Source organism: Erpetoichthys calabaricus, chromosome 4 (genome assembly GCF_900747795.2).
Source record: "Erpetoichthys calabaricus chromosome 4, fErpCal1.3, whole genome shotgun sequence".
Taxonomy (NCBI): domain Eukaryota; kingdom Metazoa; phylum Chordata; class Cladistia; order Polypteriformes; family Polypteridae; genus Erpetoichthys; species Erpetoichthys calabaricus.
Genome location: NC_041397.2, coordinates 267,016,074 through 267,031,852, shown reverse-complemented (window position 1 = coordinate 267,031,852; position 15,779 = coordinate 267,016,074). Strand labels below are relative to the sequence as shown.

The following is a 15,779-nucleotide window of genomic DNA, read 5'->3' as shown; positions in this document are numbered from 1 at the left end:
CTACCCCATGCAGCTCCCACACAGTCATAAGTCAGATATTTTTTGCTGCCTGTGGTGCTCTCTCTCTCTCTCTCTTTCTCTCTTGCTCGCTGTCTTTCTCTCTCTTTCTCTCACTTTCTCCCTCTCTTTCTCTTTCTTCAATTAGTCTGAATTCAGACTAAGTCCAGCCCTATGCCATTCTAGTGGTGTTCTTGCCTTCAGGAATCTCTAAACAGATGGACACCATCTCAAAATATATTCATTGTTATATTTTCTATTTTAGTTTCTAAAACCAAAGTAATTACTCCCCAATAATGAATATACTATATAAATATTGTTTGTTTAGGCCAGAAAATACAAGAGTATTCCAAGATTTTTATAGTTTACTACAGTGCTGGTCTGTTGTGAGTCTTCCTTAATTTAAATTTTACAAACGTTTCAATACTTGCTTAATTCAGAAGACCATTGTATTTATCATGGCTGCCCCGGTGTGTAAATCACTAACCTAGTAGACAATAAATATCATAGTGATCACACAAAGGGCAGAGCCCCTAAAAAAGAAACAAATACACAACATGGTAACTTGATGATGTCACTAAAATAATAATCCATCCATCATCCAACCTGCTACATCCTAACACAGGGTCACGGGGGTCTGCTTGAGCCAATCTCCAGGACTCTGAACAAATTAGAATCCATCCATTTTCCAACCGGCTGGATCTGAACACAGGGTCACGGGGGTCTGCTGGAGCCAATCCCAGCCAACACAGGGCAAGAACCAATCCCGGGCAGGGTGCCAACCCACCGCAGGACACACACAAACACACCCACACACCAAGCACACACTAGGGCCAATTTAGAATCGCCAATCCACCTAACCTGCTTGTCTTTGGACTGTGGGAGGAAACCAGAGCGCCCGAAGGAAACCCACGCAGACACAGGGAGAACATGCAAACTCCACGCAGTGAGGACCCGGGAAGCGAACCCGGGTCTCCTAACTGCGAGGCAGCAGCGCTACCACTGTGCCACCATGCCGCCCAATCAGAATCCTGTTATGTTTTGCTCTGTACTTGTACTATTACTATTGTACTATTGTAGTGAGGATTACTTGTGTTCTGTTCAGTGTGTTGTATTGTATTTACCCCATTTTTTTGACACCCACTGTACGCCATCCTACCTAGAAAGGGGTTTCTCTCTGAATTGCCCTTCCCAAGATTTCTTCCATTTTTTCCATACAAGGGTTTTTTTGGGAGTTTTTTCTTGTTCTCTTATAGAGTCGAGGCTTGGGGTGGGGGGGGGGGGGGGGGGGGGGGGGCTGTCAGAAAACAGGGCCTGTTAAAGCCTATTGGGGCACTCCTTGTGTGATTTTGGGCTATACAAAAGTAAATTGTATTGTATTGTATTCAACATGGTCTACATCAAATTCAGCAGCCTAGTGCCACCAAGAATCAAGAGCATGTGCCTCCTTCCTGTGCTGGTCTAAATCCTTCAGTTACTGCCACCCCTTTAGTTCTTAACTAATCTCGTGTTCACACCCAAACCTTTTCCTATGGATTGTATTTTTGACTCCTCCAACAAAGTGGAAAACACTTTTAAAGACCTATGAGTGTCTGTTACTGATTCCATCTCTACCACAAGAAATTCATTCACAGGCAATTGTTCAAAAACCACAAAACCACACTATACCATTTTCAGAGCCAACTGAGTATCCACTGAAAAACTGATTGTTCTGTGGTACAGCGGTAGCAAGTGGAGCATTTAAAATTAACTGTTCAATAAGTTGAAGAAAGTTCCCATCAATATTGACTGATGTATACAAAGGGTTGTAAAACAAGTATATAGATAGGTACCAATAGGCCACAGCTTGTGTGAGCACCCCATCTCTCACACTGGTTTGTTTTGTCATTATGTAATGGAGTTACACTACTATTCAAAACAGAAATGAAAATCACAGACTAATTAATAACCTGCAGCACAGCATAAAATTAACCTTTTTTCCATTGTTAAAGTCTACTCTATTACAAATACAGCAAATCTGAGATCCACACCTATATTGATGTAAAGTAAGGCATTGGTGACTTACTGCTGAATGGTTGATTCTGTGCTCTACTTGCAGATTAAATAAACAGATTCTGTAAGATTTGAGGCCGGGTGGTCTTGTGGTTGTATCAAAATATGAATAGCTGGTAGATTCTTGAGCCTGAATGACAGCCATTCGTGTATTCACTGTGTAAACTTCAGTAGAGATTTAAATCTTTATTTTAGCTAGCAGACTTTAAAAGTGTATAAAGGCATGTTAACACAAAAAATGTATGATCTTTATTAGCTTGGCCAAACAGGTTGGATTTTTTTGTTATAATTTCACCTGGCTTTTGTTTATTTACAATGTTTTCTTAAATGTAATTAACTTATTGAGTATTTCCAATTTTACTGGATGATTGAAAAACTTTTCTCCCTTTTGCTAGCCGTTGACATGAGACATGTATAAATTTTAAAATATTATTTTTCAAGTGTCTTTCTTAATATGTCTATAGAGTCTGCCTTTTCCTTGAAAGACTGATAGATAGGGAGTGTATAATCATAGATAGGTGTTTTGTGTTTGTTTGTTTGTTTATTTATTCACAAGTGGAAATTTACTTTCTTCAGTATCAGCATCCTCTTTAATAAAACCCCTGTGTGCGTCCAGTGTCCGTGTGTGTGTGTCTTCTGGTGAAGTGTGCATGCGCGGGACAAGGTGTGATGCTTCAAAGCAGATGCTTCAAAGGCCGCCTGACACGTCACACATGACAGAGAGGGCGGGACCTATAAAATATTGTGCGGCCGATCCAATCGGATTTCTGTAAATGAGGTAAGACTTAAAACAAAAGGCACAAATAATCCAATCGGGTACTGAGACACAGAGACCAGCTTCCCCAAAGAAGTGGGATTAGTGTTTGTTGTTGTGCAAGTGTTCACTCTGAGGATGTCAGATCTGTGATTAAGAAGCCTGGCCTGGTAAAGTGTAAAGTGTCAGTCGTTGAAGGGGTTTTCCTAAATATACGAATTTTCATAATATTACAATAGGATGACTTTTAAAAGTAGATTTATTTTCGCGCACATAAAATTCGTTGCTAGTGAGACGCCACACATACAATAATCAGCTGCATGCCAGCACGGATTAAAATACTTCCTGGGGAACTGCACAGTACTTGCTGGAGAGACGCCACAAGCACGATTATCAACTGCACGCCATACATTACATCAGTTGCTGGGGAGAATCTGCTGATTGCCCACTGTTGTGACAGAAAATTAAATGCATATTACGGACATCAAAGCCAGTATTACTGCAAGAGAAAATTAAAGGCACACAATTCAGTGACGCATATTACAGCCACATACAAGCCAGTATTACTGTTACAGAAAATATTACGGACGTACAAGCCTATATTACTGTGACTATCTACTAACAACATGCCACCCAAAAAAGAAGAAAAAGAAAATGAGCGTCAGAAAAATGCTAAAAGAGAAAGACTCAGAAGAACAAAAAGAAAATGAGCGTAAAAAAATTATCAAAGAGAATACACCACTATTCTAGCCCTCGGTATTGTAATAGGCTTAATGTCTAGTTGAATATAAAGGCTTTGTGAGTAATGCTGTCCCAAGACAATAGGTCATGGAGAGTATAGACAATATTAGTTATGATGACTTTTTGTTATGATCTTATTTTCTACCTCTAAGTATTTTCTAACCAGTAAGTTCAGGTTCAGGTTTCTGTAATGCAGGTGGATTATTCAAATGTCTGACAATTATTAAGCTGGTGGTTATCCCCCCAGATGAGCACATCATAGCATAGTACACTAGCAAATTGGACTAGTAGGCAATTCACACAACAGATACAGTACATTAAAGCAGTGGTCCCCAACCTTTTTGACAGCAAGGACCACTTTACTAGAAGCAATTTCTTCCAGGGACCGGTGGGGTTGGGGGTTTGGGGGGGTTGGATGGAGGGGGTTGAGGATTTGATGCAGGTTTGTAGGGCAGTTTTATACAAAATTTACATTACATTTCTATTATTATTAAGTCATTAAGCAGTTCGCATACGTTTGCAACCAAGATTTTTCTTCTTTTTTTGCATATAACAAAGACATGTCCATTGCATTTGTCATTCCAACAGATTGCACATCACAAACATTAACACTGTTATCGTTTCTTCGTGTCTGCTGTTTTTATAGGAGGGTGACAATGAGTTAAATTCCAATGGATATTTATCAAATGTTGACAAGCAATAAACAAAATGTATCACTGAAAACCACAGAAAACAAAAACATCAAAAAAAACAGTACGAGGAAAGTTCGAAGAAATATTTTTTTTTACATTGTTTCTGTTTGGGGATCGTTGTGCAAATGTGTACAACTGAGCTGCTATGTGGATGATTCATTCAAGCATTTCAAGGTCACTTCGTTGTAATGAAAGTATCTGCTGAATGTACTTCGTAGTAACGAGATTTCTATAGACTCGTGTCATATGGGGAAACTGTCGGGACAGTAGCAATACTTTGTTGTAATACTCTCTCACCTCGGTCTCTCTCCTCTCTCTGCGCCACTGCAAAGCCCCGCACGCCAAGCATTCTGAAAAGTCTGAGTGAGTCTCTGTTGCCGGCAGTTCTCTCGCAGCCCAGCTGTCAGATGGCTGCGGCCTGGTAGTGGGCCGCGGACCGGGGGTTGGGGACCCCTGCATTAAAGGACATGACCCTTTAAAATAAGAACAGCCTTCTCTGACCCTTATAGTAAAGCATCTCTGTGTTGTCCATCTAATTCAGTTTGTTGTTCAGATGCATCCATTGTCTGCATAGGTACTCTACTATTTTCTTACAAAGATATGCATGGTAATTTGTAAGTATGAGTGAGTGTAAATGTGTGACTCCCAACAGTGTTGGTTCCCACTTTTCAATGAATATGACTAGGATGTGTTCTTACTCCTTTTGTTTCTACAGTTGTAAATAAATACAAATTATAAGAAAATTTGAAATTAACAGTGGAGAGAAGTATCAAGTTGGGATTAGATTTGTAGAAAACATGTGCTAGATGGCAGGAGGTGCCTGGTCCTTTTAAGGCTAAATTTTGGCACAGGGCCACAAGAACACCTGGGGCCAGTAAAAGGAGTTAAGGTTATTGGAACGACAAGCACTCAGCTAGTGGAAGGAAGAGAGGTATGAGGGAGACAGAGATGATACAATGAGAATAAAAAGGTCAAGGTAGAGTTCTAAGAGTTTGTTACAATACAAATTTGTGGACAAGCCACCCCAGAGATAGTCAGGGACACCAATCTATATGAAGAAGTCCCAGAGTGGCTTCAATTGTTTGTTGTGTTTATTCTTTTACTTTGTTTTTTTGATTTTCTTCCTATGTATCCCTTCCCATTGTCCATTTCCAAATAAGTTTCCTTTTGGTCATTGGGCATCATTCTGAGTTTGAGGACTGGACAGCTCCAGAGCACCACATCTTGTTTACAAAAGGCTCATGAAATAGATTGATAAAAGAAATGTATTATTTATTAGTAATTAGTAATGTTTCCAATTCTACTATAGTTAACATTAATTTTAATGTGTAATAATGTGTTAACAGCTATGCTGACCCAAATTACCTAATTTTGTTTAGGCTGCTGATGACAAAGCCAAAGCCAAATCTGGAGATCCTTCAGCTAAAGATAAAGCTCGTGGTAAATCAGCTGGAAAACCTGACAAGGGAAAGAAGAGTTCAGAGCCACCAGTAGCTAAAAAGGATACGAAACTGAAAAGAAGAGGGGAGGTTGATGAAATCAGCCAATTTATAGGTGAGGCCATCAAGAAATGCTTCTGTTTGACTTGTGGTCTGTGGTGTTTCACAGAATCCCCCCATTTATTTATTTTTCTAGGTGAATTTTAACCACAGAATGTTACAAAATTCAGCACATCATTCAGGAATAGGCATTGCATTTTATTCCTTCTATCAACTCCTTGTTTAGCAAAAAATATATATATTTATATATTTTAAAATGTATATCTGGAGTGGGATTGTTTTAAATAATGAATAAGCCCTGTTGAAAATGGTAATTGAATTACACTTCTTCTAAATACTTAAAACGTTTAGTTAAAATACAAATATTATCTGTTCAAAGTTTTTTAAGGGTATATATCATCCCTACTCTAAATGATTTTCATAAAATTAAAACTGTTTTTATTACTTGTATCACGCAGGTCCTTTGGTTTTTAGCTTAAACAAGAGAAGATTAAAGGAAACTTACATTAAATAATTATTGATTTGTATCGTATTTTGTTTGGCAAAAAAAAAAAAATACACCTTCTATCCTAATGTTAATTCCCTTTTCCATTGCATCCTCTATGCATTTTATGAATCTACTTTTTCCATTACAGTTACACCAAACTTGATGGGACTCCAAAGCACATTTACACTAAATAACTCATTGACAATGGGTCTATTTAGGGTAACCAATTAAACTATCTCATAACTTCTCTGTGAATGTGAGAGGGAAACTGGAGTTCCCAGGGAAAACACCACAGAGACATTAAGAGAACACACAAATTCTGCAAAGGCCATGACTGGACCTGAAGTTGAAATCATGACTTTATATACACCTAAAATCCAACGTTGAACTTCCCAAACACATATACTATGTCAAGAGGCAATTTCATTGTGTAAAATAAAACATTTATTTAAAAAGTAGGTGCCTTGAAAAGTGTTCAGTTCTCATTAGTTATCACAAGGATTAAGGTTTTCAATGCTTTACATTTGCAGACATTTATTTGTGATTAGATATAACTAATAAAAATAATTAATCTACCTCACACAGTATATTATTGAATAAATCTGGCATCTATTAGAGTCACATTGTTTCACATTGTATCACCGTTTAAGAGGGGGTGTTGGAGGAGCAATTGCATCCCCTTTGGTGCGTTCAGCCCCCCTCTTCACAACACGAATGGTAGAGACGCGAACTGGTTGGCGGGTACTGCAGGCGGGAGGGCCAAGCCCCCAGTATACAAAAAAAAAATCCAGGTTTCCTTGATGAACCTAGATTAAACACAGTTTGCATCCTTCACTCTTTGGCATTGTGCCTAAAGCATTTTTTCACAACAATACAAAAAATCATTCCTCTCACAAGTTAAACCCGACTGTATGAACCACCCAACTACAAGTTACTGATCTAATGAGCAGAGCAGATTTTTTTTTGTTTATTTCTCCAGTTTCTTCAATAACTTCCTGCCATTCCTGTTAATGAATAAACTCAAATATGCTTTTGGATGAGCCTATGGTATCTCCTGGATAATGGACATTCTGTTGGCCAGACTGCTGTTTGTGAGAATCAAGGACTGTGTTGCTGATATGAATGCAAGCAACATTGGAGTACCACAATGCACAGTCCTGTCTCCTTTTCTCTTCACCCTGTACAGCTCAGACTATGAATATAACACCAGGCCATGTCACTTGCAGAAATTCACAGATGATTCTGCACTTATGTGGTGTATTAATAAAGGGGATGAGGCAGAGAATAGGAGTCAAGTGGAGAACGTTGTCCCTTGGTGCAAACAGAATTGTCTGCATCTTAACATCAGCAAAACCAATGAACTGGATATTGCATTCCAGCGCACCAAAGAGTCCCTACAACTCTGTGATGGCCAGTACAATTTTCTATTCTGTAATGTGCTGGGCTAGTAACATCATTTCAAGAAAGGCTCACCAAATCAACAATCTAATTAAAAGAGCAAGCTCAGTTATAGAACGCAATCTAGAACACCTGGAGTAGTAGAAAACAATACAATTAAAACAAAAATGAATGCCATTATGAACGATGCTACACAACCACACTCTGGCACACTTACACTGAGGACTTTCAGTCAACAAATCATGTAGGAGAAGTGTGTCAAGTAATGCTACTGGGGCTCCTTTATACCAATAGCGATACATCTGCATAATGCCTCATGGTGACTGTGACAGCCAAGTCAGAAGTTTTCTTTCTTTTTAATGTTCTTGCTTTTTGGTCATTCTGGTGTATGTTCAGACCATAGTGTGTACGTTTATTTGTTTATTTATTTAACGAGTTTCTTTAAAAGCCAAATTTCTCCTTGGGGACAAATAAAGTTCTATCTATCTATCTATCTATCTATCTATCTATCTATCTATCTATCTATCTATCTATCTATCTATCTATCTATCTATCTATCTATCTATCTATCTATCTATCTATCTATCTATCTATCTATCTCAGAAACAACAAAGTCATAACACTCTCAAAACAACACTCCAACAAGAAAACAAAAACAGAACTGAATAATGTAACCCAGAATTCTGTATTTGCATAACATGAACAGCAAAATGTTTCAGAATAATGCTTAAAAAATGAACAATGAATACCAACCATAACAGCGATTGTCAGGTCGACACCTGTTATACTGAGGAACTTTTAAATCCCTATTGCCTATCAGCTAATATAGTGGCCCAGTGTCATGATGGCTCAAATACAAATTCAAAGTTATATAAGAATCTGCATTATAGCTGGACTCTTGCTCTGAATACTATAAAACATCTGTGACATTAGCCTTAATTAAGGCTATTTCCACAATTTTTGAGAATATGTGTTTTAAATAATCTGTCTTCTTTAAAGCACTGGAATTACACATAGTCTGTGCTAAAATTAAATGAGACCTACGGCACAGAAAATGCAGCTAAAGATGAGAAATCATTCTAATTGACAGTCACTTCTTTGTTAGATAATACTCTAAATGGGAAATGCTAATACATCAGATGTTATTTGTTCTTTATAATCTCAGTCTTTTTAAAGTAGACAGGGACTGCATGCTGTCCTTTTAATGCAGCATGATCCAGTCAGTCATCACTTTTAAGACCATCCCCTGGTTTAATGACCCAACATATCAAAATTTAAAGATGTTCTAGCAGGTTAACAAGCAGGAAATGAGAATAACTAGATCTTATGTGGATAACTTGATATGCTTATACCAGAGGGTGATTATGAAGATGCTAGAAATCATCTCAGCTGATGACATACCCAACATCACAAGCAGGTTGGAGCAGCAGAGTCCTTTGATTGGAAATACCATCTGAAGAAAAGGTCATGTGCGTACCTTAGGGAGCTTCTTCCTTAATCAAGGTCCTTGAAAGTGAAAGAGCACATTGCTTCTCCTATTTAACTATGCAGGTATCTTGGTGCACATGTGAACTCCTCTTTAGGGATTGGTAAAACTTACCTCCTTTCCTCCCTTAGCTGCTGCTCTGTGTGCATGAAAGTCAGTTTCAAAACATAGCTCTTTTTCTTTTCCTCAGCCTTTTGTAATAACTCTTGTAAATCTTGGGAAAGTGAAATCAAAAATGTCTTTCATTACTATTTACATTAGCAGAAGAAATTTGAGATAAAAAGACATGACAGAAAGTCATCTTTTATTTCTGGGTGTGAGTATAACAGACTTATTTAATGTTGCATTCATTTTGCACACAAGAAAGCATTTTAAAAGTATAGTGTTGAGTTTACCTTTGAATCTAGTAGGTCTTATGCCTAATGTTATAAGAAAAATGTCCATGAAAGAAAGTAAGCATTTGAATTACATGGAGAAATAGAAAACAATCATTATTAAATAATTGCCTACTGTGTTTAATGTCTTGTTTTATTTTATTTTAATAAGAAGATGTTTTGTGATTAAATGCTATTGCACATTTGGTTGACCTGTCATTTTTATTTGAATATGTATCCATAACAAGGCCCTTTTTCCTTTTGTGTAGATGATGAACCAGATGATGGGCCTCAACATTATATACTAATTGTAGGCTTTCACCAGCCCCAACTTATGGTTGTCCTTGCGGAACTAGGCATTTACGTTTCAAATGTCATTCAGATTGGGTCAGAGAACTATGAAATTTTGTTGAAAAAAGAAGAAATCGCTACTCAGACAGAACCTCCATTGGCACCTGAAGGTAAGTGAGTCTTTCTGACTACTTAGGTCAGGGGCGTTCTGCATATTTTCATTCTAACCCCTTTCTTAATTAGTGGGTATTTTTACCTGCTAAATAAGTTTGCTTGCCTTAATTTTAATTTACTGGCCATTTTAGATTCAGACCTCTTCACGGGTTATTTTTTCCTTCATTACCAGCCAAACAATAATGGGGTACAAAACAAGTCAATGCATGACCAGCTAACCAGTGTCCATTATACAGTATCGGAAAATAAAGAAAGATGAAGGAAGGTCTTAGTGATGTCTTCAAGGGTACACAAAACATTTTGACAGTGGTCTTAGAAAAAAGTAAAATCAATAGTAGCACCAACAAGTCATTAAATGAAATAACTGATTGAATTAACAAAAATAATTGGTTTTTAATTTAGAAACTACCCGGAGTAGAATTGATTGGTGTTTGAGGATCTGGATCTGACCTTGCTGATCATCTGTTCGCTCACTTCACATCTCATTTTTGTTTGGCTGCCATTTAAGGAAAATATAAGCAATTCAGAGGACTGATATTGAAAAATTAAATTAAAATGAAGGGAAATTAAGTAATTTAACAGCTGAATTTGATCACTGATTAAATAAGGAAACTGCAGCCATGGTAGCCCTCCAGAATCTGTTGGACACCTTCGACTGATGGAAACCTCCTGAGTGCAAAAAGAATGGTTGTCTTTTCAAACTCGTTCCTAAATGAAAATTCAAAAACTTTTCAGTTTGTTGCCAAAGATGTTTATACACTTTACAAATATGAAGAGGAAAAAAATGATTGTGAAGCAAATGGTCTTTGTGAGTAGTATAAAGTTGAGGCTTTTTTCTTCACTTCTCACATCATTTCAAGCTATTATATCAAGTAAACAAAATTAGATTTTCAGGTTAACATAGTAAATATTACTGTGTAGCAAAGTTTATCTCTGCTGCCTCACAGTCCTAGAAGAATTGGTTAAATCCTGGTCAATGTCCATATGTTATCCTCAAGTCGGTGTCGTTATTTTCTGTATTTGCTCTTTTTCCTCGGTTCCCAAAGATGTGCATGTTAGGTTAATTGGTGACAGTAAATTGTACTGGTGGGAAAGAGTGTGAATATTTGTGCCCTGCAGTGGACTGGCTTTCCTGGGGAAACAGTATCAGAAAATGGATGAAAGAAAATACAGATTAAAAGCAAACACATTGGCCTTGCTCTCCTTCTCAGGGGTGGGTTTGATTTGTTTTCGATCCTATTTTTTGTAAAAATTGATCTATTTGTACGGAATGATTACAATAAAATTAATAAAAAAAATTTTTAAAAAAAGCAAACACATTTGATACAAAATAAATGAGTTAAAAACAAGTAAGATAAATAAATGTATTTGGTTCCAAGGCTAAGCAGTTCACTTCTCACCTATCATATATTATACAGTATATTATACTATATTCGATTACATACATTATTTTTGCTCAATAACATTTGCAAATATTCTGAATTTCTCCATGAGATTAATAGTCTATCTAATCTAATCTATTTTAAAGTCATCGGTGGAAAATGCACTATATACTCTATCTATCTACAATATATACAGTGATCCCTCGCTATATCGCGCTTCGCCTTTTGCGGCTTCACTCCATCGCGGATTTTATATGTAAGCATATTTAAATATATATCGCAGATTTTTTGCTGGTTCGCGGATTTCTGCGGACAATGGGTCTTTTAATTTCTGGTACATGCTTCCTCAGTTGGTTTGCCCAGTTGATTTCATACAAGGGACGCTATTGGCAGATGGCTGAGAAGCTACCCAGCTTACTTTTCTCTCTCTCTTGCGCTGACTTTCTCTGATCCTGACGTAGGGGGATTGAGCAGGGGGGCTGTTCGCACACCTAGACGATACGGACGCTCGTCTAAAAATGCTGAAAGATTATCTTCACGTTGCTATCTTTTGTGCAGCTGCTTCCTGAAATGACATGCTGCACGGTGCTTCGCATACTTAAAAGCTCGAAGGGCACGTATTGATTTTTGATTGAAAAACAAACTCTGTCTCTCTCTATCTCTCTCTCTCTCTCTTTCTCTGCTCCTGACGGAGGGGGTGTGAGCTGCCGCCTTCAACAGCTTTGTGCCGCGGTGCTTCGCATACTTAAAAGCCAAACAGCCCTATTGATTTGTTTGCTTTTCTCTATCTATGTGGCATTATCTGCTCCTGATGCGCACTCCTTTGAAGAGGAAGATATGTTTGCATTCTTTTAATTGTGAGATGGAACTGTCATCTCTGTCTTGTCATGGAGCACAGTTTAAACTTTTGAAAAAGAGACAAATGTTTGTTTGCAGTGTTTGAATAACGTTCCTGTCTCTCTACAACCTCCTGTGTTTCTGCGCAAATCTGTGACCCAAGCATGACAATATAAAAATAACCATATAAACATATGGTTTCTACTTCGCGGATTTTCTTATTTCGTGGGTGGCTCTGGAACGCAACCCCCGCGATGGAGGAGGGATTACTGTATATAAATATATATACTGTATATATACAGTATATATGTATGGAAGTGAAGATCGGTGTAGCATATCCAGAGTTTAAGATGTGAACTGAGCTAGGGCTGTGCTTTCATTGACACATTTGTCATATTAAAAAGTAACCAGTTGAATGAATTATACAGCCACATCAACTCAGAAATGAACGGACGGATCAAATTCCTTGACATTTCCATTGAAAGAGGTAACTATGCCGGCTTAATTACAAGTGTTTATCGCAAGGAATGTTACACAGACAAAATACTACACTTTTCCAGCAACCACCCTTCATCACATAAATGGAGTTGTGTTAGGATTTGTTCAAAAGGATTAACACCCATTGCAACACAATAGACACAAAAAAGAATGAAAGATGTTATATTCTTCGTCTGTTTACATCAAACAGCTTCCCCAAGACATTTATTAAACAATGCCTATATAGGAGACACCCCAGACCTCAGCAAACAGCCAATTTCAACTTGGTCCTGCACTTACCATACCCTCCCTTATAATTCTTTGTTCTTTATTTTGCCTTAAACCATTTCTTTTATCAGGAATTTGTTAGTTTTCGCAAATCACTTAGGGTCAGAGTGCAGGGTCAGCCATTGCGCAGCACCCCTGGAGCAATTTCAGGTTAAGGGCCTTGCTCAAGCGGCCAGCAGAATAGGATCTCTTTTGGTAGTAACGGGGGTTCGAACAGGGAACCTTCTGGATACCAGCACAGATCCTTAACTTCAGAGCCACCATTGTGGCGTGTCAGAAAATATAGCACACGTCCTGTCCAGATCTTGGATCAAGATATCACACAAACTGGCAAACACTTTACAGGCTGTCCTTTTCAATGCCAAAAGCAAAAAATCAACCACAGAGACAAGAAACTCAGTTTACAGCATTCCATGCAATGCATGGCCAGCGGTATACGTGGAACAAACATCTAAAAGATTTGCAACACATACACAGGAATATTGCAATGCCATCAGAAGGAAAGACCCACAGTGTCTGATTTACACACATATAAGTTCCACCAGACACACGTTTAACTTGGACACTGTGAAAGTAAAATTAAGGGCCAATACTCAGAGTGCCAGAGAGCTGGCTGAATCTTGCCTCTCTAATGAAAACACCATTAACAGACACTTGGACTTGAACACAGCATATGCAGGCTTAAAATGAAGAACATTCAAATAATAAAAAAGACTTTATGAGCAACACCTTCCAAACCCCAACCCCAACTTATTAATAATCCCCCCCAAACCACCGTTCACCTTCTATATATTGCCTATGACTCTTGTATGTATAGTTATTTTCTTCTAATGACACAGACACCTTGGCCGGGATAATAGAAAGTTTCATACCCGACCAGGAGTCCATAATAGAAGAACCAGGTCATTCTTCCACGCGGCAGGTGGCAGTGTTCCTTAGAGTTAAACCCAATTAGTACACCTGCAAGGGTTGCATGGGAAACAGAATCCATAAATGCTACCCTTTGGGGACCACCAGAGGGAAGCTGCAAGGGGAATTATTCCTGATAACTTGAAGAGGAGACTGGGAGCAGTTCCCAGGTCCAGCATAAAAGGGTAAAAGGAGCCTATTGCAACACATGAATGAATCAGAGTCAAGTGGCAGTGGCCTACACTCTTGGAGGAAGAATGAGAACTGTGCGTGATGCTTTATTTTGTTGTTATTCATGTGAAGAAGGTGTTGGGGGTCAATTAAAAACCTTTATTTGAGTATAAAGTGTGTTTGGGCTTTATTGTGTCTGAAGCATGGGAGGCTGCAGTGCCATATATATGTATATAATATAATATATATAATATATATATATACATTGTATGTAACATAAAAGAAGATAAGAAGTGACGGGTCGCCAAAGGCTACCTCATCTAATGGTGTAGTAGCAGTGGTAATAGTAAGGGTAGGTACTGGCAACATTCTGGGGTCTGGTTCTTGGACTTGTCTACAAAAGACTTTGTTCTTAAAGTGGTTGGGATGTTAGTGCAGCAGACTTGAAGAACTAGTAGAGAAGGTGGGGTTTAAGGAGATATCACAGGTTCTCCAAAAGGATGAAAACAGCATGAACGCTGCTTTGCAAACTCAAAGTCCTTCCCCTGTGTACCTTGCAAATTGTTTCCAGTTAGAGAGACACAAATCTTGTGTGTGTATACTGTTTGAGAAGGGTTTCAACTTGGAGTTTTTTGTAATTTTACAATTGCTAATTAAAACACTTTATGTGTCAAAAATAAAACTTCAAATGAAGGTGTAGTATATGGTGTAAAGTACATTTCATATGACTGAAGTTCATGTTTCTGAGCATAATATCACATTCCTTCTTGGACTGTCTATTCATTTATTCCCTTCATATGTTAACAGTTGTTGAGGCTCAGAAACAGAAGATGGAAGAAGAAGGCAAATCTTTGGAGATATTCTGGAAGTATCTGGAGTTTATTTTGAACTCTAGCAAGGCTGCCTCTAAGCTTTGTGACATTGCCAGACTAACATATTTTGTGAAGGAGTCTGTGTTTCCTCAAGACTGGTCTAATAATGAAATGATGGTAAGAAAATTCACCTGAGTTTACTTGATTTGTAAGAAGCAACTTTGTAGCAGACAGTTTTTATTGAATTTTCTTCAAAATTATTTAAAAACATTATTTCTGCCAATATAAAGGTGTATTAAATTCAGGAGACAGAGAGCTGATAATGTGAAAATTGAAAAAAAAATTAACAAATGTTGTCCCTCAACACATATCCAGAATCTCTGGTTAGAGGAAGCATAATTAAAGTTTGTTATAGAGTTCATGGTAAGTTCCTAGCTCTTTTGTATGACTGAAATGCGTTCATATGCTTGACATTGTGTAAGATTTTAACATAGAAAAATAGAATTTTTCTCGAAGCATGTAGTGCATTTTCGTTTATGAGATTTTTGACCCTCCTCATACTTATCAACCCCAAAATAATTGTAAGTGGCAAAAAGTATTTTATGAAACCTTCCAGACAAAGTAAAAACAGAGATTGACCTAAATAAGGTACTTAATCATTTCTGATATAACATGCCAAATTGCTCCAAGTTTGTTCAAGTACAAGTAAATATAGGGTGCAATATTAAAATATAATCCTTGGCCCAAAAATAACCTTCTGCTTGTAGGATTCATGGTCTACAAATGAACATAACTGGTTTTACAGAAAAAGTGCTTTTTATCAGACCCTTTATACTTTTTTTCAATATGTTTTAAATTCAGCAACACTTTCACACGGCTAGAATGCATGCTTCCAACAGTACGTCTCCATTACCCTTAACCCAGCTAACAGTTCATAAATCTATGATGCATTTACACA

General features: G+C 37.7%; 1 protein-coding gene across 1 annotated transcript in view; it reads left to right on the top strand.

Annotated features, from left to right (window-relative positions):
* The window catches only part of spag17 (sperm associated antigen 17), a 143,097-nt gene that overhangs the window by 11,924 nt on the left and 115,394 nt on the right, over positions 1-15,779 (top strand). The window contains exons 5-7 of the mRNA XM_051926662.1: positions 5,616-5,790; positions 9,750-9,941; positions 14,817-14,998. Coding sequence (XP_051782622.1) covers positions 5,616-5,790; positions 9,750-9,941; positions 14,817-14,998 — 549 coding nt within the window. The remainder of the gene's footprint in view (positions 1-5,615; positions 5,791-9,749; positions 9,942-14,816; positions 14,999-15,779) is intronic.